The 24,293-nt window shown below is 40.2% G+C and overlaps 2 protein-coding genes across 3 annotated transcripts in view; one reads left to right on the forward strand and one right to left on the reverse strand.

Moving 5' to 3' along the window:
• Nucleotides 1–539: 539 nt before the first annotated feature.
• Nucleotides 540–3,133, reverse strand: LOC308264592 (renal cancer differentiation gene 1 protein; the record flags this gene model as incomplete). The annotated part of the gene is made up of 2 exons (XM_080697942.1): nucleotides 540–695; nucleotides 2,948–3,133. The coding sequence occupies 2 exons, from the start codon at nucleotides 3,131–3,133 to the stop codon at nucleotides 540–542; spliced, it is 342 nt and encodes a 113-aa protein (XP_080554068.1).
• A 713-nt stretch (nucleotides 3,134–3,846) lies between these two features.
• ETFDH (electron transfer flavoprotein dehydrogenase) overlaps nucleotides 3,847–24,293 on the forward strand; it is a gene marked incomplete at both ends in the record, with an annotated part of 33,939 nt that continues 13,492 nt past the window's right edge. The window contains 7 exons of one of the 2 annotated variants that reach the window (XM_080697442.1): nucleotides 3,847–3,880; nucleotides 12,604–12,744; nucleotides 13,908–14,137; nucleotides 16,030–16,111; nucleotides 17,183–17,301; nucleotides 19,624–19,701; nucleotides 23,653–23,799. In XM_080697442.1, coding sequence (XP_080553568.1) covers nucleotides 3,847–3,880; nucleotides 12,604–12,744; nucleotides 13,908–14,137; nucleotides 16,030–16,111; nucleotides 17,183–17,301; nucleotides 19,624–19,701; nucleotides 23,653–23,799 — 831 coding nt within the window. The remainder of the gene's footprint in view (nucleotides 3,881–12,603; nucleotides 12,745–13,907; nucleotides 14,138–16,029; nucleotides 16,112–17,182; nucleotides 17,302–19,623; nucleotides 19,702–23,652; nucleotides 23,800–24,293) is intronic. The other variant, XM_080697443.1, reaches the window with a different exon arrangement.

Genomic DNA, 24,293 nt, shown 5'->3' on the forward strand with positions numbered 1-24,293 from the left:
GATTTTTAGAGAAACAATTACAGTCTGTGCTAAAAACAAAGAAAAAAATTTTAAATTATGTTTGCAATGTCTTTTTATTCAACAAATATTTAGTGCTGTATGACTGTTTCAGGTGCCGGGAATATAAAAGTCAACCACTAGTTTCAGAGAACTTGGCCTAACAGAGCTGGATCTACCACTGGCAACTCTAGTTACTTCCTTTGGTCCATAAAAGAAGCTCTGTTTATAGGGAAGTCCTTTAGATAATTCTAGTACTAGTAATTCAAACTCTGCTCTTCTTAACATCTTTCAGAAAAAATAATGATTTGCATAGTATGTGACTGGTAACACTCTGACATATTACCTACTGATAGTATCAACTTCTATAAAAGACTGTATAAAAGTTCAGAGGGCAAAAAGTACTTAAGGATACACACTCTCAGCATAAAAATACAAGTATTCTGTTTTCACAAAACTCAAGAAAACCAATAAAAATTTCATTCTGAGCACACAGAACTGCTGGAAAGAGATCATCCCATGTATATGGTACATATGCCAAATCAGTTGTCAGGTTTCAAGGAATCATAGCCTTCTTTCAAGAGGTCCCGCCATGTTTTAAGGAAACGTGCATTCTCTGTACATTTGAGGGCAAGCTCTTCCACTTGAGCTGATACTGCCGATGTAGCTTCAAGAAGTTCAGTTAATGAAAATGCTGCCTGAAATTTAAAATACAAAAATCAAAATAAATATTTTTTAAATTCTCATCTCATGTAACAGTCTAAATTAGCTCAAAATCTTGAATTCAATGCCTATTATTTTCTTTAAAAAATATAGATAGATAGATAGATAAATAGATAGTGGGGGGGTACTAGGGGTGGAACCTAGGGGCTTTTCTATCTCCAGGGCTATACTCCCAGACCTATTTTTTATACTTTACTTGGAAACAAGGTCTCACTAAGTTGCTGAGAGCCTCACTGAGTAGCTGAGGCTGGCTTCGAACCTGTGCGATCCTCCTGTCTTAGCCTCCCAAGTGCTGGGATTACAAGTGTGCCACCACGCCCAGCTAAGATTAATATATTTTTAAGCTAAAACACCTTTTAGGGAACATAACAATTCATGAACCCAGGGCCTTACACATGGTAAGCACAGGGCCTTACACATGGTAAGCACACTACCACAAAGCTTTACCCTCAGTTCCCAAAATTCTTTAATATTACACAAGCTTTAAGGAAATTGTTAGAAAATACTCTTATGTAGGAAACATGACAAGTGAGTGTTTTTATTTAATTGAAAATGCTCTGCAGTCTCATTTAGCTCAACAAGATGACTTGGGCCCCGTGACTACAAAGTACTAGAATTATCTAAAGGATTTCACCATAAACAACTTTTGCTGATATTTGGGTAACAAAGACATTGTTCCTTTTTTTTTTTTTTTTGGTAGTACTGGGGTTCTTGGAAACCCTTCTACCTCCGGGCTACATTCCAAGACTTATTTTTATACTTTTTTATTTGGAAACAGGATCTCTTAAGCCAGCAAGGCTGGCTTCGAACCTGCACGATCCTCCTGTCTCAGCCTCCCAAGTATGGGGATTACAAGCGTGCGCCACCACGCCTGGCTCCATTATTTTTACCTATGAATACTTTTTTTTTTTTTTGGTGGGACTAGGGATTGACGCAGGGGCATTCTACTTCTTAGCAACTACCCCAGCCCCATTTTAATTTTGAAACAGGGTCTAAGTTACTGAGAGCCTCAATAAATTGCTGAGACTGACCTTGAACCTGAGATCCTCCTGTCTCAACCTCCATCCCCCCACCCAAGTGTTGGGATTACAGGCACCAGGGAGCTAACTCCATTTCTGTGAACACTTTAGACCATGAAAATGAAAAGAAAAAAAAAAAATCACAGAATAAGATACTCTACACTCTGACAAGAGACATCAGTAAAATCACACACAAATGCAGAAAATATCCACCTTTTGGTGGAAAACTCACTTTTTACCCAAAAGCTTTCCTCACCTAAGACAAAGTAACACCGTTCCTAGATAACACATGAGTACTTCATTCTACATATTTTTAACCAGTCTTGTTCTCAGAAAGTAAATCCTGAATCAGCACTTTAGTCATCTTAAAAATATATATTGAGCAATGAGATAATCGAGTTAAGTCCGCAAATTCCAATCTGCCCAGGAAAGTCTGTTCCACAAAGTTCGCCCAGGAAGATCCTGCACTCATTTCCACTCACCCGAGTCTGGAAATACAGATACCGCAAACTCCCAATCCCCGTGGTTATGTGTATTAGGGTTGGAAGGCGCTAGTTCCTGGGAATTCGAGATTTCATAGAAACCGTCCAGGCTAGCCATTCTAGCAAAGGCAGGAGTTCTGAACTAAACCGTTAACGAAACTAACAGAGCCCTCCCCGCGGCGTGACTGAGCCCTCCAAGCTGGGGGCCGCGCAAAACAAGCCTGATTTTACCAGCTGGCTCTGGCAGGCAGCCAACCACAACAGCGGGCTGGAAGTCCCTCGGAAAGAAATCACAGCCCGCTCCAAAGCACCAACAGGCAGCAAGGCGACCCCGTCGCAGCTAAAACTGTTCTCCGGCAGGGCGTGCTGGCGCTCGCCTACAATCCGGCATTCGGGAGGCCAAAACAGGAGGATCGCAGGTTCGAGGACAGCCTCCGCAAGTAGTGAGACTCGTCAACCTAGCGAGATCCTATTTACAAATAAGAAATAAAATCGGGCTGGGGATGCAGCTCGAAGGTAGACTGTTTAATCCCTAGTATTTATCTATCACACGCACAGTTCTCTGATGCAAAAAGAGGAGGCGGAGAGCCAGCACCCGAGGCTCCAGGGGGCAGCCTGGTTTCGGGTTACAGCGGATGATTAAAACCAGACGGCGAACAGACAGCGGGGTGGCGGGTGGCGGGCGCGGCCGGGCTCGGCTCCGCAGCGCGGGCCGCGGACACTCACGTCTCCGATCTGCAGCTCCACTTCCTCCAGCCGGTCCACGGTCCGGCCGCTGCTCCTGCTCGGAACCGGCCAGCCCAAGCGCACTGGGACGCCGGGGGGCGAGGCTGAAGAGGCGTCTGAGGACGAGGGAGAGGAGGGAGGCGGCGGGGGCGGCGAAGAAACCCGAAATTCCTCAGGGGCCGCCATGGAGCCGTGCCGGGCTGCGGAACCGGACCCGAGGAGCCGAACCGACAGCAACCGCCTTTCAACCTCGCGCGCCCAAGCCCAGGGCCCCGCCTCCTCGCCAAGCCCCGGCCCTCGCCAAGCCCCGCCTTCTACCAAGCCCCGCCCCGCCTCCTCGCCGGTCGCCGCCCAAGACCTCCCAAACTTCATTTTGCTTCCAGCCAATCAGACGTCAGTCGAAGCACCTTGGGCCGCTCATTGCGCCTGCGCAAGCCTTCGATCCTCCCGAAGGACTCCAGAGCCGAGGACCACAACTCCCAGGGTGCCGTGCGCGCCGCCCGCCGCGGCCGCCTTTCATGCGCGTGCGTGGCGCTCGCGCGAGGCCTTGTGGGTCCCTCCCCGGCTGGGCGAGAGGAAGCGCCAGCCCAATCTGCAACGTGGAGCCGCCGGCCGCCTGGGACTTGGAGTCCCTTTTCTTTTCGTCGTTTCCTACGTGACCCGGAAGCCTCTACTGCCTTCGCGTCATGTGTGGCGCCGGCGCAGAGCGAGAGGGAGGCGGGAACGCTGCAAAGCAAGGGCGGTCAGCTGAACTAGAGACAAACTTCGGCGGGGCAAGTGGTGTTTCCCGGCAAGTGATGGCGCCCCCCGCGGCCTAAAGGTCCAGCGCCCAGAGCCCGCGGCGAGCCGCAGACAGCGCTTCCGAGTGTCCGAAAGAGAGAGGCCTGGTTACTTTGAATATGTTGGCGCCGCTAGCCAAGCTGTCCTGCCCGGGTGAGAGGGAACTCCTGATGGGGACCAGTGGAGGAAGGTGAAGGCGTGGGTCGAAATGGACTGGGCCACAGCACCAGGCTGTGTGCACTTCTCCCCTCCCTCTCCTCGCGTCTGTTTTCTCAAGCTGAACTGGGGCAAAGGGCAAAGCTGTCTACTCCTGGAGACAGACCCTAACGTCCTCCCCTTGAGGTCGTCCGAAGTGGAAGAATTAACATCTAGGCCAAAGGTCACGGGCAGAGGAAACTTGTCAACACGGCCTGCTCTGTGGACTCCTGTTTGAGTCTTCCCAAATCCAGGTCCTAACCCGAGCCCAAAGTTCAGGTGTTTTGTTTTTGCCTTATTGGAAATGGAAAAAACAATATTTACACAGTTCTCCTTGGTCCTGACCTGACTTGTGTCTTTGCAGCCATCCTTGTCAGGTCTTAAGAATTTGAAGTCTGATCTGTCACCTCATGATTAACCCAATCGCTGCCCAAGTCACCAGTTTATATCTCGAGCTAGGAATATTTTTTTTTTTGCATCGTCTAAATTAACTCCTTGATGCAGTTGAATAGTATTTTTAATTTTACTTAAGATAAAACAAATTTTAAAATGCCGGATGTGGTGACGCACACCTGTAATCTCAGTACTTGGGAAGCCGAGATAGGAGAATCGCAGGTTCAAGAACAGCCTCAGCAGTTTAGTCAGACCCTCAATAACTTGTAAAGACCCTGTTTCAAAATTTAAAATAGAAAACACGACTAGGTGTCTAGCCTAGAGGTAGACTGCCCGAGTTCAATCCCCAGTTAAAAAATTATTTTTTGTAATTCAAACTAGTTCAGAGGATTTTTAATTCTTTCATAAATGGTTTAAATTTTTTAAACCTTTTTGAAGTTTTGTTTATGGACTTTTTAAGTATATTACAAGTTTTAGAAGGTTATGTAAATGTCATGAAAGTATAATTTTGTTAAATTTGACACATATATTTAGAATTTTGTTTAAAGTTTCTGTAACCCATTCACCTAATATATGGATATGTGTTTTATGTGTGGATATGTGTTTTATGAACCATCAGTGTCAAATACAATCTCCTCTACAGCCTAATTTAGATGAAGCCTTGGACTTAGTGACTCTCTTTTCTTTGGATGCTAATTCATTTTCATAGCCTACTGTTAGCACTACTGGCAGCAGAAGTGGACACGAATGTGCTATTGGTGTGACTGATAAAGTGGTGTTACAAGTTCAGTGGACTTTGTAACTAAACTTTACCAGAATCCAGCCACAGTGCCTAAATGTCGAGATCTCAAAAAGTGAGATACCAGATTTGTTTTCAGAAAAGTAAAGGTCATGATTTTTTTTTTTTTTTGGTCCCCTGGAAAAAAATCAGACTTCACAGCTTCCAAGTATTCTTAAGCAAATCAGTAGTTGTAATAGTAATAAAATTAAAGTTTGTCATATTCCAGTCATCACTTTTTAGAAATAAATAACTTCTGCTCATTAAGCTACAATGTATAAATACTCTTTTAATGATGACACTGTATTTGAACTCTGGAAGTGCTTCACCTATAATATCTGTATTATCTTTTACACTCCCCCTCCCTAAGATTTAGAATAGGTAAAGAGTTATCTGAAGCTTAACAAAGTATTCCCAGTAATACAGTTTTTAGTGTGTGATTGCAAGTAGAGAAAATTTTGTTTCCTTGCCACTTTTAAGATGATCAAAAACAGACTTATTAGGAGCTGACCATGGTGGTGTGTGCACTTGTAATCCCTGTACTTGGGAGGTTTAAACAGGAGAATCACTGGTCTCTGGCCAGCCTCAGCAACTTAGTGAGGCCTTCAACAATTAAGTGAGACCCTGTTTCCAAATAAAACATAAAATATGTCTGGGAGTATAGCCTGGAGGTAGAAAAGCCCCTGGGTTCCACCCCCACTTCCACAAAAAAAAAAAGAAAGAAAGAAAATTGGGCTGGGGGTTTAGCTCAGAGATAAAACGCCTCTGGGTTCAATTCCTAGTCATACAGACAGACACAGCAATGAAGTCTTCACCAAGTTATCTCTCCTGTTAGCTATAAAGTTTATAGTCAGTCTTTGTCTTGTAAGTGCTCAATGAAGGATCTAGTATATATCTTACACAAAGTAAGTCTCTAATACATTGTTAACTGAATAGTACTTTTCTAGTTATCATTTCACCTGTCATACAGGAACAAGTAAATCACTATTTTCTTTTTTTCTTTTTTTTTTTTTTTTTTGGTGGTACTGGGGGTGGAACCCAGAGGCTTTCTACCTCCGGGCTATACTCCCAGACCTATTTTGTATTTTTATTTGGAAACAGGGTCTCACTAAGTTGCTGAGAGCCTCACTAAGTAGCTGAGGCTGGCTTTGAACCTGTGCAATCCTCCTGTCTCAGCCTCCCAAGCGCAGGGATTACAAGCATGCGCCACCATGCCCAGCTCACTATTTTCTTATATAATAACTATGAGGCCTTTCATAACTTTTAAACTCTTATCATGAAACATCTATCTACAAATGAGTAAGCCTCTACAAATTGTAAAAAGTAAAAATCAAGAAGGAATTTCACAAGGATTTGGAATGTGTACTTTATTCTTTCATGGATATACTGAATGGTTAAGATTTTTTTATTTTAGCTGGGCATGCTGGGACACACTTGTAATCCCAGCATTTGAGAGGCTGAGACAGGAGGATCATGGTTCGAGGACAGTCTCAGCTACTTAATGGTGTCTTTTGCAACTCAGTGAGACCCTGTTTCAAAGTAAAGAATAAAAAAAAAATAGGGCTGGGGTGTAGCTCAGAGGTATAATGCCCCTGGATTATATCACTAGTACCGCAAAAAAAAAAAAAGTATTATCGATTTTAATTACTATATCCTATTTTTCATAATATTCTGAAATATGTGATAGCTACAATCCCCATTTACAGTAGATAAATACAAATTCAGATAATCCCTAGCCAAATTTAGCTGCTGAGAGCCTCACTAAATAGCTGAGGCTGGCTTTGAACTGTGCAATCCTCCTGTCTCAGCCTCCCAAACGCTGGGATTACAAGCGTGCACCACCACACCCGGCTCAGGTTTTATTTCTTACTTAGAAACAGTGTCTCACCAAGTTGTGGAGGGCCTCCCTAAGTTGTCAAGGCTGTTTTCGAACCTGTGGTCCTACTATCTCCAGCCTCCGAAGTAATGGGATTTCATTGCTATTAATAAATATAAACACTCCATTTTTATCTTTTTTGGCTGGCTTTTTTCATATTAGCAATATTATTCTTAAGGGTCAGCTATGTTATGGCATCTTTCAATGTGTGTATGTGTGTGTGCGCACGTGTGTGTGTGTGTGTGCGCACATGCGTGTGCCAGAGGAATTAAACCCAGGGGCATTCTGCCTCCAAACTACAACCCCAGCCCTATTTTTAATTTTTATTTAGAAACAGAGCCTTGATAGGTTACTGAGACCCTCCTTAATTGCTGAGGCAAGCTTAGAACCTGCTATCCTCCTGTCTCAGCCTCCCAAGTACAAGGATTAAAGGCATAAACTACACTGGGCTTTAATTTTTTATATTGCTGAGTAGTATTTTACAGAATGGATATCTCATTATCCACTAACTGGTTCTAGCCATTCTAGTGGATGTTAAATAGTATCTTATGGATTTGGACTGCATTTCTTCATGTCCAGTGATATTCAGCATCTTTTCATGTGCTTCTTTGGGAGAATGTCTACTCATATCCTTTGCCCACTTTTCAATTGCATTGTCTATTATTAAATATATCTTTATATATTCTAGATGCCAAGCCCTCATCAGATATATGGTTTAGAAATATTTGCAAAAGTTTATATTTTTTCTTTCTTGATAGGATCCTTTGGAGCATATAGAGATTTAATTTTAAGGAAGTGCACTTTTTTTTTCAGTACTGGGGATGTAAACCAGGGGCATTCTACCTTTGAGCTACACCCTCAGCCCTATTTTTATTATTTATTTTGAAATAGAATCTCACTGAGTTGTAGAGCACCTCACTAAGTAGCTGAGGCTGTCCACGAACCCGGATCCTCCTGTCTCAGCCGCCAGCTTGAGGAAGTGCACTTTAACAGTTTTTTCTTTTGTTGCCTGTGCTTTGATTGACATATCAAAGAAACCATTGCTTAACTAAAGGTCACAAAGATTTACATATGTTTTTCTCTAAGAATTGTATGGGATTAGTTCTTTTTTTTTTTTTTTTATTGGTGCACTGTATTCATACATCATAGTGGGATACAAACTTTTGTAGACATACATGCACACATCGCCCAGTCAGCCCCCACCCGATCCCCACCCCATTCTCTCCCCATCCCTCCTTCCCATGCTTGGCTTAGTGGTTGACATCTAGTATTATAGCAATTTATCCAAAATTAAAAATGATAATCTCACATAACAGTTTCATTTGTCTGATACCAAGCGTTTGATGATTTAAAGATAACATTTCAATATTTCTTTTTGCTTTCTTTCTTACCAGAGCATATTTTTTCTGTTTTTTTTAGGTGAAACTATCATATATTTATATATTTATTTTTCAGAAAAAAAATCTATCCTAATATGGAATATGAATTCTAGATACCCAAAACGATCTTGAAAAAGAACAAAGCTAGCAGATATATATTTTCTGATTTCAAACCATATAAAGCTACAATAATTGAAACAGTGTAGTACTGTTCTAAAGGCAGATATATAGACCATTGGAGTTAAATACAAGCCTAGAGATAAATTCTTCCCTATATTGTCAAGTTATTTTTGACAAGGTTTCCACGAACATTTGGTGGTGGAAATAATAATATTTTAACTAAATATTGTTGAAAAATAATAATTACATGGAAAAGAATAAAATTGGACCCTTACCTAATCCCACATACAAGTATTAACTCAAAATAGATAAAAGACCTAAATATAAATCTTAAGACTATAAACTTTTAGGAGAAAATCTGGGTCATAAAACCTCACAACATTGAAATTGGCAGTGATTTCTTGGATATGATTTCAATGGCACAGGCAACAGAAGAATATACAAACTCCCTAAAAAATAAAAAAAAAATATTGTATATCCAAAGACAATGTAAACAGAGTTAAAAGTTACTAATAGAATTGGATAAAATATTTCCAAATGCTATATCTGAAGGTATATTAATATTCCAACTAGAAATCCTAAAAATTAACAACAATAAAGGCAAACAATACAATTTAGAGATAGGTAAAAGACTAACATAAATAATGAATCTCCACAGATAACCAATCTTATTTGTCTGTTGGATGGAAACTCTTGTTTCTCTGGTTCTGGTGAGTGTTACCTATTTCTTCTTTGTAGTTAATCTCTTTGAGTATTTTCTCTAGCGCTGGTTTTGAAGACATAAATTCCTTCAGTTTCTGTTTGTCATGGAAGCTTCTTATTTCTCCATCTAATTTGATAGAAAGTTTTGCTGGGTAGGAGATTTTTGGCTGGAAGTTGTTTTCTTTCAGAGTTTGGAATATGTTACTCCAAGCCCTTCTGGCTCTCATGACTTGGTTTGGGAAGTCTGGAGTGATTCTAATTGGTTTGCCTCTGAATGTCAGTTGGCCCTTTGTTTTTGTTGCCTTTAAGATTCTCTGCTTGGCTTCCACATTGGTCATTTTGACAATTATATGGCGTGGGGATCCTCTTCTCCGATCCTGTCTAAAGGGAGTTCTATAAGTTTCCTGGATCTGTGTATCAACCTCTTGCTCTATATTTGGAAAATTTTCTGTTATTACTTCCTTGAAGAGATTGTTGATCCCTTTGGTATCACTTTCTTTTCCCTCCTCTATTCCAATTATTCTTAGGTTAGCTCTCTTAAGATGGGCCCATATTTCTTCAATGTCAGATTCCTGCTGTCGGATATTTTTTCCTAGATTCGAAACTATGCATTCATTTTTGGATTGCTCATCTTCTAAGAGCGAGATTCTGTTCTCCATGTGGTCTAATCGGTTGTTTGTGCTTTGAATTGAGGCCTTTACTTCATTAGTTGCATCCTTTATCTCTTTTTGGCTCTCTCTGAGTTCTTTTCGAAGCACCTCTATTATTTCTACAGTTATTTTCCTGATTTGATCTTCTAGAAATCTCTGATTTTCTGTTTTATCGGGTTCTGATGTGGGGTTGTACGCATTCATTACTCCAGTGTTATTCCTCTTTCCCATGATTTCGGAGGTTTGTGCCTTCTCTGGGTTCTTCCCTTGGGTCACTATGGCTTCACTTAAGGTGCTCTGGATCTCGAGTCTGTATTATCTCAGACCCCACTACTCCTTTACTGGGTTGTATCACAGAGTCTCCGACCCAGGGAGTCGATAGAGGCTGCTTTAAACTATGGGGGGTGCCAGGTTGCACGTTCTCCTATGGTGTGATATCTCTGCCACCACCACTCCCTCACTGGGTCAAGTCCCAGGAGGCACAATACTGGGATTTCTCCTCTGTGGCCCGCAATTTGACTCACTGTTCTTGAGTACGCAGATGTAGCTGTACTGGACTCGTTGAATTCACTGTTTCTGCCGCCGCCGGTGGCAATATGGCGCCTCTGCCACGCTCTCGGCCGTGAGGCTGGCGTATTTTTTCTTCTCTGGTTTTGATTTCCACTCTGAATCCCTGCAGCATGTGCTGAGCTCAGCCACTGGGAGCTTTAAATGCTGTCTGCGCCAAAAGATCCCGCCTGGCTGTTCCGCAGCGGCTCACCTCGGCTTGCTGTAGCCGTCCGTTGAGTTCGCCGCTGCCGCCGGCAGTATGGCGCTGCTGCCGTGTCCTCGGGCGCGTGTGTCTCCTCTGTGGCCCTGAGCTCTGTTCTCAGTCCGCTTTCTCTCTGGAGCCTGGTGGTTTTTTTTGTTTTTCTGGTGATGGTGTTTTCTGGCTATGAAAGGCGCTCTTTTTGTGGTATGGAGATTGGTTGTTAGCAGGACTCTTAAGCCCCGCTTTTCTCGGTCGCCATCTTCCCGGAAGTTCGGATTAGTTCTTATAACTTGGTCTTTGACATCCTTTTTGAGTTAATTTTTGTAATCATAGTCTTTTTCACGTTTTATTTTAAAATTGTTTTAGAGTTATAGTTGCAAAGATAGTACAGAATTCCCATATTCCTTTTTGCCTAGCTTAATATCTTCATAACCATAGGTAATTATCAAAACTAAGAAATTAGCACTGATGAAATATTCTTAGTTAAACTACTACCGAGACTTTATTAGATTTCCTTTTTCATTCCAGGATCCAGTCCAGAGCACCGCCTTTTAGTTGGCATGTCTCCACAGTCGACTGCAGTAGGGCAGTTGAACTCTCTTTTCTTGTCTTTTATGACCTTGACACTTTTGTTGTGTGCTTATCAGGCATTTTGTAGAATGTCTCGAAATCTTGAGCCTCTGGTAATCCTTTGTGATTAGATTAAGGGTAAGGATTTTTGAGGTGGTATATACTGGGATTACAGGCATGTGCCACCAAGCTTGACTAATCATAATTTTTAATATTGTGACTTTCTCTGTCAAAATCTTTGATGAAGCCAGTTGTGGCACACACCTACCATCCCACTACTTAAGGGGCTGAGACAGGAAGATCACTTGTTCAAAGACCCTCTCAGCAGCCTAGTAAGACTAGTATTCAAATGATAAGTAAAAAGATCTGAGAGTAGAGGGGCGTATTATACCCCTGGTTTTAGTCATCAGTCACACACGCACGCGCACACACACACATACACACAAAAGACCTGGGCATGGTAGTTCACACTTGCACTCCTAGTACTTGGGAGGCTGAGACAGGAAGATCCCAGGTTCTAAGCCAGCCTCAGCAAGTAGTGAGACTCATCAACCTAGAGAGACCCTGTTTCAAAATGAAAATAAAAAATAGGGCCGGGGGTATAGCTTGGAGGTAATACGCCCCTGGGTTCAATCCTCAGTACCCCCACACACACACACACTTTGATGAAATGGAATTCATTTCTTAAGACATAAGAAGGAGGGTATATTTTTTGCAAGTGGCTTTTCAGCTTTTCTTGTTTCCTTTAGTGAGTAACCTTCTTTTCTCCTTGATTTGCAATACATCTTTCTTATTTACAACATTCCTACGAATAGTCTACTTCTAAACTGTTTTTATTTATTCATTTTATTCTTCTATCCCCTCTCTTGTTTATTAGATTGTTTTTTATTTTTTTACAGTACTGAAGATGGAACCCAGGGGCATTCTACCTCTGAGCTACACCCCAGCCCTATTTTTTATTCTTTATTTTGAAACAGGGTCTCACTGAGTTCCAAAGGGCCTCACTAAGGAGGAGCTGAGGCTGTCTTCGAACTGCAACCCTATGTCTTAGTCTCCCAAATGCTGGGATTACAAGTGTGTGCCACCACACTCAGCTCTGTTTTTAATTTTTATTTTTTTTTATACTAGGAATTGAACCCAAGGGAATTCTTCCTCAGAGCTACAACCTCAGCTTACTTTATTTTTTATTTGGAAATAGGGTCTCACTAAGTTGTAGAGGACCTAAATTGTGAAGCTGGCAATCCTTCTGTCTCAGCCTCTCAAGTACTAGAATACTTTTAAATAATTAAGATTTGAAAACTTTGTTCTTTGAGAAAAATATAACTGAATCGCTCATCTAAGGAATAGTACAATTTATTTAATTTGTATCACTCATTGAGAATAATCATTGTTTGTATGCATTCTCAATTTATTCCTGAATAAAACCTTAAAAATGATAATAATTTTTCTAATTTTTGTGCAGCATATCAGTGCCTTCATGCCCTAAAAATTAAAAAAAATTACCTACCTCTGTGTGCCACAAGATGGTCTTCAACTACTGTTGCACCTCGAATTACTACCCACTATACTATTTATCCCCGGGATAAGGACAAACGATGGGAAGGTAAGTAACAATTTGTGTGAAAGTTTGAGGCTTCTCTAGATGCTGTATATCATTTTGTGGAGGGGACTCTTAGCTTTCATTATAGTTTAAAAATATCTATTAATGTTTTATGGCTTTACCAAATATATTACATATTACTATATAGATAAGTAATTTTTTTTTTTTTTTTTTTTTTTTGGTGATACTGGGGGGTGGAACCCAGAGGGTTTCTCACTCCGGGCTCTACTCCCAGACCTATTTTTTATTTTTTATTTTTTGGAAGCAGGGTCTTACTAAATTGCTAAAAGCCTCACTAAGTACCTGAGGCTGGTGTCGAAGCTGTGTGATTCTCCTGTCTCAGCCTTGGAAGCGCGGGGATTACAAGCGTGCGCCACCATGCCCGGCTTTAGATAAGTAAATATTTGATAAATATATAATTATGAATCCTAATAGCCAGGCATGGTAGTGCATACTTCTAATCCCAGTACTTGGGAAGCTGAGGGAGGAGGATCACAGGATTGTGACAAGCCTCAGCAACCTAAGCCCTCCGCAGCTAGTGGAACCCTATTTAAAAATTAAAAATAAAAGCCAGGTGTGGTGCACTCTTGTAATCCCAGCATTTGGGAGGCTGAGACAGGAGGATCTCGGTTCGAGGTCAGCCTCAGTAACTTGGGGAGGCTCTCTGCAACTCAATGAGATCCTGTTTCAAAATAAAGAACAAAAAATAGGGCTGGGGGTGGAGCTCGGAGGTAGAATGCCCCTAGGTTCTATCCCAGTACCGCAAAATAAATAAAAAAGAAAGAAAGAAAGAAAGAAAGAAAGAAAGAAAGAAAGAAAGAAAGAAAGAAAGAAAGAAAGAAAAATAAAAATAAAAATATGGCTGGGAGGTGTAGCTCAGAAGTAGAATGCCCCTGGGTTCAATCCATAGTACCACACACACAAACACATTTAAAAAAAAAAAAAGTTTGTGGAAGCTAAACATAAGACGTGCACTGAAACAGAACCTAAGAGAGCATCATACTAAAACAGTAATGTACCTAGTATAATAAATATGCAAAGCATGCAGAATTTCTACAAATCTCTAAAGGATAGTAGGTGGTTTATAAACCTGCATAAAATTTATTATGTGATTATCAGGTCAGGGTAGTCCCAGAATCTTCATTGTTAACACTTTTCCCTCCCAGGTGTGAACATGGAAAGATTTGCAGAAGAAGCGGATGTGGTGATAGTTGGTGCGGGCCCTGCAGGGCTCTCTGCAGCTGTTCGTCTGAAACAGTTGGCTGCTGAGCATGAAAAGGAAATCCGTGTGTGTCTAGTAGAGAAAGCTGCTCAAATAGGAGCTCATACCCTCTCTGGGGCTTGCCTCGATCCAGGTGCTTTTAAAGAACTCTTCCCAGACTGGAAGGAGAAGGGGGTATGAAAAATTGTTTCATACAAAAAGTCTATTCTTTACTGTATCTCTGTTTCCAGATTACTGAAATAAAGAACACCCCTCTTCATGTAGTTCTGTCTTTTAGGGGATAATTTAAATTGAAAAAGTAATTATAATTTAAGATACTAACTTATACTTTTATATAATTCTGTCTAAACTGGGCGTGGTGGCTTGTAATCCCAGCATTTGGAAACCTGAGACAGGAGGATCGCGGTTCGAGGACAGCCTCAGCTACTTAGTGAAGCTCTTTGCAACTCAGTAAGACCCTGTTTCAAAATAAAGAATAAAAAATAGCACTGGGGGTATAGCTCAGAGGTAGAATGCCTTGGGTTCCACCTCCAGAACCATTAATAATAATATTATTATTATTATTATTATTATTATTATTATTATTATTTTGTCTGTGTATTATGTTCATGGGCTGGGTGTATGGGAAAGCAGGATTTTAAGAAGGCCCTGGGAATGTAACTTAGTGATAGAGCACTTGCCTAGCATGTGTAAAGCCTCACCTAGAGCCTCAGCAAAACAAAATAAAGTCAAAGAGCACATAAAAATACACAGGCGTGGCACACACCCAGGATATGGGAGCTGGGACTAGAGGGCAAAAGTTTGAGGCTTTGAGGTCAGCCTGTGGTAATTTAGTGAGACCCTGTGTCAAAAGTAAAAAGACCATAGAGCTGGAGATATAGTTCAGAGGTAGAACATCCCTGTGTTTAGTCCTCAGTAACACACACACACACACACACACACACACACACACACACACACACGTCATCTGTATTCCTTCCTAATAGAGTAAATTGAATCTTTTTTTTTTGTGTGTGTGTGTGTCTGGGGATAGAACCCAGGGGCATTCTACCTCCAAGCTACATCCCCAGCCCAATTTTTTATTCTTTATTTTGAAACTGAGTTGCAAGGGGGCTCACTAAGTAGCTGAGGCTGTCCGCAAACCTCTATCCTCCTGTCTCCGCCTCCCGAATGCTGGGAAAACAAGCGTGTGCCACCACGCCCGGTGTAAATTGAATTCTAAAAACTTCCTGTATGCTCTCCTTTCCACCCTGTTATACTCTTTTTTTTTTTTTTTTTTTTTTTTTTTTTGGTACTGGGGATGGAACCCAGGGGCCTTCTACCTCCGGGCTACACTCCTAGGCCTATTTTATATTTTATTTGGAAACAGGGTCTCTTAAGTCAGCTGAGGCTGGCTTCGAACATGAGGGATCCTCCTGTCTCCGCCTCCCAAGTGCAGGGATTACAAGGGTGCGCCACTACGCCCAGCATGTTATACTCTTTAAACCAAAGAACTTCAACAGGTTCAATTAAGTTCCTTTTCAATATTGTATCAGAAATAGATATCATTGAGTTATTTTTGACTATCAATCCTGATAGAAAATATTTTTCATGTCATAGTACATTATTACTTTGGAATATATACATATATATATATATATATATATATATATATATATATATATATATATATATATATGCCTGGCATAACCCATTATATTCATATTAATTGCCCTTATCCAAAGGAAAAATAGAACTTCTCTAATTTTCTTAGCTAGCAGAAAATTTCAACTTGGATCCAGGCACTTAGACTAAACTTCCATAGAGACAGACATGATGTTCACATTTCAAAGATGTCTCCGCGTCCCCCAGGAAAGGCCTTCCTGAGATGCTAGACTGGCAAGAGTCTTAGCTAGCTTTGTAAAAGAATCCCGTCCCTCTCAAAGAGATAGAGAATTCCAAGGAAAGTGAAGGAGGGAAGTTTTCTTTCCCTTTTGTGTCCAGAGTAAATGCTGAAGTTTTTTTAATATGATATTTACCCTTGCATATGTGAACTAAAAACTTGCTTTTCTTTTTTTTGTTTCTAGGCTCCACTTAACACTCCTGTAACAGAAGACAGATTTGGAATTTTAACAGAGAAATACAGAATTCCTGTGCCAATTCTTCCAGGTAGAGAATATTGGTAGAACCATAGCATCTCACAACCGGAAGGAACTACATTTATATGGAGAAACCCCCGCTTTTGGCAGATGAGAAAGCTGAGGCTTACAGACTTACAGGACTTACAGAAAGATACATAGCTAGCTGGTAGGAAAGCAGACCTAGAATCCAGTTCTTTTGTCTTCCAGTCTAGAAGAACTGCGATAACCTTAGAAGCCAACTAGAAATTTTTAGTACGATGTTTTATGTTGTTTTTAATTTAATAAACTAGAACTCTAAATCAAAATTATAAATATGTTGAGGCCAGGCATGGTGACACACACTTGTAATCCCAGTATTTGGGAGGCTGCGACAGGACAGGAGGATTGCTGGTTCACAGCCAGCCTCAGCTACTTAGGCTCTTCATAATTTAGTGAGTCTTTGTTTTAAAAAAAAAAAAAAAATAGCCAGGCATAGTGGCTCACACTTGTAATTCCAGCGCTTAGGAGTCTGAGACAGGAGGATTGCACAGGTTCAAAGCCAGCCTCAGCTACTTAGTGAGGCTCTCAGCAACTTAGTGAGACCCTGTTTCCAAATAAAATATAAAATAGGTCTGATAGTATATAGCCCAGAGGTAGAAAGCCCCTGGGTTCCACCCCCAGTATCACCAAATTATTAATAAAAAAAAATAGGTCTGAGGGTTTAGATCTGAGGTTGAATGCCTTTGGGTTACATCCCCAGTATCACAAAAAGAAAAACAAAATTGAAATTATGACTATCAAGACAATGTATACAGCCAGGTGTGGTGGCTCACAATTTAATCCCAATACCTGGGAGTCTGAGACAGGAGGATCACAGGTTCAGGGTCATTCTCAACAAGGAATGAGACTCATCAACCTAGTAAGACTCTGTTTCCAAATAAAAATCAAATAGGGCTGGAGGTGTAGCTTGGGGATAGAATGCCTCTGGGTTTAATCCCTAGTAACTTAAAAAAAATAATGTGTACACTTACGCAGAAATACATGTTGGCTAGAATTTTAAGTATATTATTGAGATGTTTTATCAATAAAGCATGTTTACAAGTTAAGCATGTATTTGTAGGTCTTCCAATGAATAATCATGGCAATTACATCGTGCGCTTGGGACACTTAGTGAGCTGGATGGGAGAGCAAGCAGAGGCCCTTGGTGTTGAGGTGTACCCTGGGTATGCTGCTGCTGAGGTTTGTGTATTTTTGTTTTAAATATTCAAAGGAAATAATCTTGTTTACTTTTGAAAATAAACTAAGAATTTTATAGAGGTAAAGAAATATTTTAGAAAGGCATAGGTTTTTAGAATTGCATGGTTAAGACAAACCTTAAAAGGATCTAATATAAAAGTACTTCAACTTCTTATATTTATTCCCATTGATTTATTATTGAACATCATAATGGATTAAAAGAAATTGGCTTTGGCATGTAGACTTGGTAATCTCTCTCTTATATTGAATAGAAACAATTTATTTTATGAGCTACAGAACAAATACATGCCCTCTTCAAGAACAGCTTTGCAATTTTAATTATGCCCTACTCTCTGCTCCTTACCTTTTACTCTGGAGTTTTTTCTTTCCGAAGCTAAATATTCTTATTTCTTTCAGCCGTTGTTTCATGTAATTTAAGTTTCTTCAGTATTCTTATTGCTCTTTTCTGAACCCACTTCTTAACTTCCACTTAAAAGTGGCTCCCAGAATGAATAAGCTACTTCAAGCCTAGTGTAGACTAGGACTGTTATCTTTATTCTAGAAACTTCTTCCATTTGTTGCCTCAAAGTAATAACCTTCTTGGCAACCAAAAACAAACTATTGATCTTCGTTATGTATTATTTACAAAACTATTAAAAATAAAATCTCCTGCCAAACCAAAATAATTCTCTCTACAAACTCTAAAAAAGAATTAAACAAGCCAGGCATGATGGCACACGCCTGTAATCCCAGTCTTGGGAGACTGACAGGAGGATCGCTGGTTCGAGGACAGCCTCGGAGGGTAGTGAGACTCTCAGCTACCTAGCAAGACTGCTTCAAAACAAAAATAAAGTGTGTAGTGGGGCTTTGGGGGTGTAGTTCGAAGGCAAAATGAATTCAATTCCCAGTACCACACACACACGCTAAAAAAAAAAAAAAAAAAAAACATGAAGTAGATTATTGAATGAGCGTTTTAAACCAAGACTGCAGCCGGGCGTGGTGGCGCACGCTTGTAATCCCCGCACTTGGGAGGCAGAGACAGGAGGATCGCGCAGGTTCGAAGCCAGCCACGTGTGCTGGCTTAGGAGACCCTGTTTCCAAATAAAAATGTAAAAATAGGTCTGGGAGTGTAGCCCGGAGGTAGAAGGGCTTCCAGGAACCCCAGTACCACCAAAAAAAAAAAAAAAAAAAAAAAAAAAAAACCAACACTGCAATGAATGTCGCAGCCTAAGAAATAAATCTCTCCCTGGACGCCCATATATCTGAGAGAAAGAAAGAATGTGGATAGAGGAAATGCTGGAGGAAAAGTAAGTGGTAGGGGCAGTGAGTTCTCTTTTATTTTTGGCACCAGAAAAAAAATTCAGATTTTTAAAAATTTGTTTTTACCTTTATATTTTGTAAATCAAATAAAGCACACAGATCCCTTTACTATACTTGTTGCTACAAATTTCTGTTTTCCCAGCCCATACATATGCATTTGTCTTTTTGGACCCCACTGTGGGATTTTGCATTTCTTCTTAGACAGTCTTGACTGGGATGAGTGTCAAAGGCACAGGTACGTGATGTGTAGAATCCACCATTTTCACTTTTTGATCATACACGCGCACCACAGTCCCTCGTGCCTCTCCTCTTTATTCTGTTCCTTTAATGATTGTTACCAATAGATTATGACTTTTGCTTATTTTAGTACCCTGCACCAGACTTCAGTTCTTTGTTTTTCCATATCCATTTCTGTTAATCCTGTTTTACCTTTATTATTTTCATTCTTCCTTTATAATGTCATGTGATTCCAGTGTACACTTTGTACTTTTCTACCCATATATTATTTTCCTCCAGAGAAGAAACAGAAACAAGTAAGAGTTATAGAGAAATGTTGTTCCTAATCATCAGAATTATACTTTTGATCTATTTTTGCCTTCTTTCTTGCTCCAGAAACAAATCAACATTGGGCTTTCTTCAGCCTCCCTCTGTTGTGTTTTGTTTTTTGTATTTTGGTCTATTTCATTGAGATAATTTCTAGGTACTTTATGTCTTTACCCATGTTATTAAGTCCTCATTTCAGATTCGTTGCACATGATTTGGCATCTGAAGACAACTTCTTGTCGAGTCTTTCCAATTTTTTAGTAACCTACCTCAGCCGAGGCTCTTTCTCCTCACCAGGGTTGTGGTGGTGTTTTCATGTCTCTTTTTTGTGGGGACATTTCAAAGCTTATATTTCTATAGTCTAGACAATATGTTTATATTCTAAGAAATTCAAGGCTGTTTACTGTTTCAAGGCAAATATGAATCCTGAGGTGATGATAAATTTGTTTCTGTCATATTTAGGTCCTTTTTCATGAAGATGGTAGTGTAAAAGGAATCGCTACTAATGATGTAGGAATACAAAAAGATGGCGCACCAAAGGTAAACCTTGTAATAATTATGTTGCAAACAAACTGACAGAAGAACCAACTCAAACTCAGTAATTTAGGTCTTGCTACAAACTCCAGATTAATTATGAGGATTTTAGAATATAAATATTAATGTAGGATTGTTTTCTTATTAAAAAACATAGCCAGACATGATGGCCCACACCTGTAATCCTAGAACTTGGGAGGTAGAGACTTAGCAATTTAGCAAGACTCTCATCAACGCAGCAAGACCCTATTTCAAACAAAATTTTCAAAAAGGGCATGGGGTGTATCTCAGAGGTAGAACAACCCTGGGTTCAATTCCCAATACCACAAAGTATATATATAATTTCAAAAATATATATATATGTGGCTGGGGATATAGCCCAGTGGTAAAGAAATTACCTGCCTCATATGCATGAGGCCCTGGGTTTCATACCCAGCGCCAGAAAAAAATGAAGCAAGCCAGGTGTGGTGGTGCACATCGGTAATCCCAGTACTTGGAAGGTTAAGACCATCCTCAACAACCTAATGAGACTTGGTTTCAAATTTTTAAAAAGGGCTGGGAGTGTAGTTCAGAGATGGAAAGCCCCTGAATTCAGTCTTCATTACTACAGAAATTGTGTGTGTGTGTGTGTGTGTGTGTGTGTGTGTGTGTGTGTGTGTGTATGCAGGTTTGACCTTAACAAGTAGATACACCATTGTTTAAAAAACAATTTTTAAAAGACAGGACATCATTTATGCAATATAAAACAAATGTATGTCAAAGATTTTATTTAATTCACGAGTGAACAAGTAGGATATTACGAGTTCAAGGAGAGTTCAAAATACATACACATACGTAGGTCATCAATCCACCTGCATTGCCACCTCCACAATTTCTATTCCTGTGGGCAGAAATCATGTACATTATTATCAGTAGGTAAATACTGATAGATTTGACCTGATTTTAACAGATCAAATCTTTTGGTAGATGGAAAATTGGTTCCCTTTCTCTCATTCAAAATATAAGCCTGAAAGCTGGGCGTGGTACATGCTTATAATCCCAGCATTTGGAAGGCTGAGATAGGAGGATCGTGGTTTGCAGACAGCAGGATAGTGGTTCGCAGATAGCCTCAGCTGCTTAGGCCTTCTGCAACTCAGTAAGACCTTGTTTCAAAATAAAGAATAAAAAATACGGCTGGGGTGTAGCTTGGAAACAGAATGTCCCTGGGTTCCATTCCCAGCACTAATAATAATAATAATAATAATAATAATAATAATAATAATATAAGCCTGAGCCTGGTGTGGTGGCACATGGCTATGATCCCAATACTTGGGAGACTGAGACAGAAAGATCACATATTCAAAGTCAGACATAGCAACCTAGCAAGACCCTGTTTCAAAGCAAAATAAAAAATAAAATAAAAAGAACTGTGGGCATATCTTGGAAGTAGAATACCCCTGTACCAAATGTGCCAGTACCAAAAAAAAAAAAAATGTGAGCCTGAACAGTTTTCAGGTTTCACAATTTGCATTTCTAATCTGTGAAAAGCCTAAAAGTTTCCTTGGACAATACAAGGAAAAAGTACTTTGCATCCTATAATAAGAGCCAAATACAAATTAACAACTGAATGAATTATCTGTTTATATTTGTTACCTCATTTCCCAACTAGATTATAAGCTTCATAAAGACAGAGATGATGGAAGCTTACTCCATGCCTGGCACAGCGCCAGGTATGTATTAGGTCGTTAGTAAATGTTTGGTTACTGACGTTTATCCTCCTTTCTGTCACTCGTAAACAAAATTAGGAATCCATTTAGTTTGCTCCAACAGATCGTCCTGCTTCTCACTACTTTTTAGAAAGCAAGTGGCAAAGCCGGTGAGTTACACCTGTTTCGGGACTCCTTATAGTGATTTAACTGCCCGTATCAAGATCATCTGAGGAGCCCAGCATGGTGGTACACACTTGTAATCACAGTACCTGGGAGACTGAGACAGGAATGAGGGTCACAGGTTCGAGGACAGCCTCAGCAAGTAGTAAGACTCTCAGCAACCTAGCAAGACCTTGTTTCCAAACAAAAAATTAAAGTGGGCTGGAGGTGTAGCTTAAAGTTAAAATGCCCCGGATTCAGTTGCCAGTATTGCAAAACAAAGAATCATCTGAGGTTCCGAGGCTCAGCGCTCAGCGTGTGCAGCAGTGAGTAACAGGAAGCTTGTCCTAAAAGAAGCACCCAGACTGATGCATCGCCATGTGCACAAACAACTGTTACCTCATAATGGTAAAGAATATTAGTTTTAGCCGGAGGTGGTGGCGCACACTTCTAATCCCAGCCTCAGAACTTGCTTCTTTCAGTAATATTGGAAAGAAAAAGCTGGGCATGGTGGCACACTTGTGGCCCGCCTCAGCAACTTAGTGAGGCCCTCTGCAACTTAGTGAGACCCTGTGTCTTAATACTGAAAATACTTAGCATCAAGGGCATCGGTCCAAGCAGTAATTACAATAAACACTGGAACAACCTAAATATTCAACTGCTGGAATTTTGTTGGAAAATAAGGGATTCTATTTATTTGTTATATATTTCTCTAAGCAAATAACTTTATCGATGTGAAAACAACTGTGTCAGTGTAAACCTATTAATTTTATGAGTGTATCTGTATACACACATGCATGCAAACATATAAATTAAAAAACATAAAAAAGAGCTATTTCATAAGGACTTTCCTTTTTTTTTTTTTGGTACTGGGGATGGAACCCCAGGGGCATTCTACCTCTGAGTAACACCCCCAGCCCTGTTTTGTTTTGGTTGTTGTTGTTGTTTGGTGGTCTGGGGTTCCTGGAAACCCTTCTACCTCTGGGCTACACTCCCAGACCTCTTTTTATATTTTTATTTGGAAACAGGGTCTCTTAAGCCAGCAAGGCTGGCTTCGAACCTGTGTGATCCTCCTGTCTCCGCCTCCCAAGCATGGGGATTACAAGCGTGCTCCACCATGCCCGGCAGCCCAGCCCTATTTTTATTCTTTATTTTGAAACAAGATCTCACTGAGTTGCAAAGGGCCTCACTAAATAGCTGAGGCTGGCCATGAACCGCGATCCTCTTGTCTTAGCCTCCCAAATGCTGGGATGATAAACGTGTGCCACCACGCTCGGCTACTTTCCTGATTCTTCTGTTTTCTTTTTTCAGTAACTTTATTGAACACCTACCATAGCCGGGCGTGGTGGCACACACTTGTAATCCCCGCGCTTGGGAGGCTGAGACAGGAGGATCACACAGGTTCAAAGCCAGCCTCAGCTACTTAGTGAGGCTCTCAGCAACTTAGTGAGACTCTGTTTCCAAATAAAATATAAAATACGTCTGGGATTATAGCCCAGAGGTGGAAAGCCCCTGGATTCCACCCCTAGTACCACCAAAAAAAAAGAACACCTACCATGTGCCAGGCTAAATTCAAAATATATTATGAGAGAGAGAGATTCTCATTATAGCTCATTTTCTAGTAGAAAAAACATTTTGGCTTTACAATATGTTCAACAAGAGGAAAAAAAATAAAGTGAAAAATGCAAAAGCTAAAGAATATGTTTAGTGTGATACTATTTATGTTAAAAGGATAGAAATAGGTTTTATGTAGTTTTTTATTCATAGAAATTTTCTGGTATGATTTACAAGAAAGCTAGTAAGAGATGTTTTTGGAAGAGGTGATTGTGTTCTTACTTGTTTTGCTTTAAATAGAAAGACTAGAAAATCAAACTGGGGAAATGGCATTTTCAGTTAATATTGGTACATTGAGCATGGTTTATTGGCTTTTTTTTTTAAACAAAGATACTATGTAAAATATAAATTAGATCCCACTTACAACAGTACTCTTATTTTTATTTCTAATATGTATTTTAACTGTCTCCTGTATATGTGTATCATAGTTCAACTTAAAATTAACCAGAAAATGAATGTATTTTAAATTGCCATTTAACATGTTTTTGCATTTTAGACAACATTTGAGAGGGGACTAGAACTACATGCCAAAGTCACAATTTTTGCAGAGGGTTGCCATGGACATCTGGCCAAGCAGCTATATAAGATGTTTGATTTGAGGGCCAATTGTGATGCCCAAACATACGGGATTGGACTGAAGGAGGTATTCTAGTGTGTTATACAATTTTAATTTTGAAATATGGAACTTTGTTATATAGCTTGCAATATTGACTTATTTTCACTTTTATATCTTATTGACTTGAAATATTCATTTTAACTAAAAATATTTGAGGTACTTTTTAAAGGGCTAGAAAATATAACTGATGAATTTGCATTATTATATAAATTATTTCTACATTTGGAATAGTTTTATCAAATGGTGTTCAAAAAGAATCTTGAGCCAGGCATGATGGCGCACGCTTGTAATCCCAGCATTCGGGAGGCTGAGACCAGAGGATCGCAGTTTGCGGACAACCTCAGCTACTTTAGTGAGGCCCTCTGCAACTGAGTGAGACCTGGTTTCAAAATAAAGAATAAAAAAAAAAAAAAAAGAATATCCGGGCATGGTGGCACACGCTTGTAATCCCCGCGCTTGGGAGGCGGAGATAGGAGGATCGCACAGGTTCGAAGCCAGCCTCGCTGGCTTAGGAGACCCTG

The sequence above is a fragment of the Muscardinus avellanarius genome (genome assembly GCF_963383645.1).
Source record: "Muscardinus avellanarius genome assembly, chromosome: 6".
NCBI lineage: Eukaryota > Metazoa > Chordata > Mammalia > Rodentia > Gliridae > Muscardinus > Muscardinus avellanarius.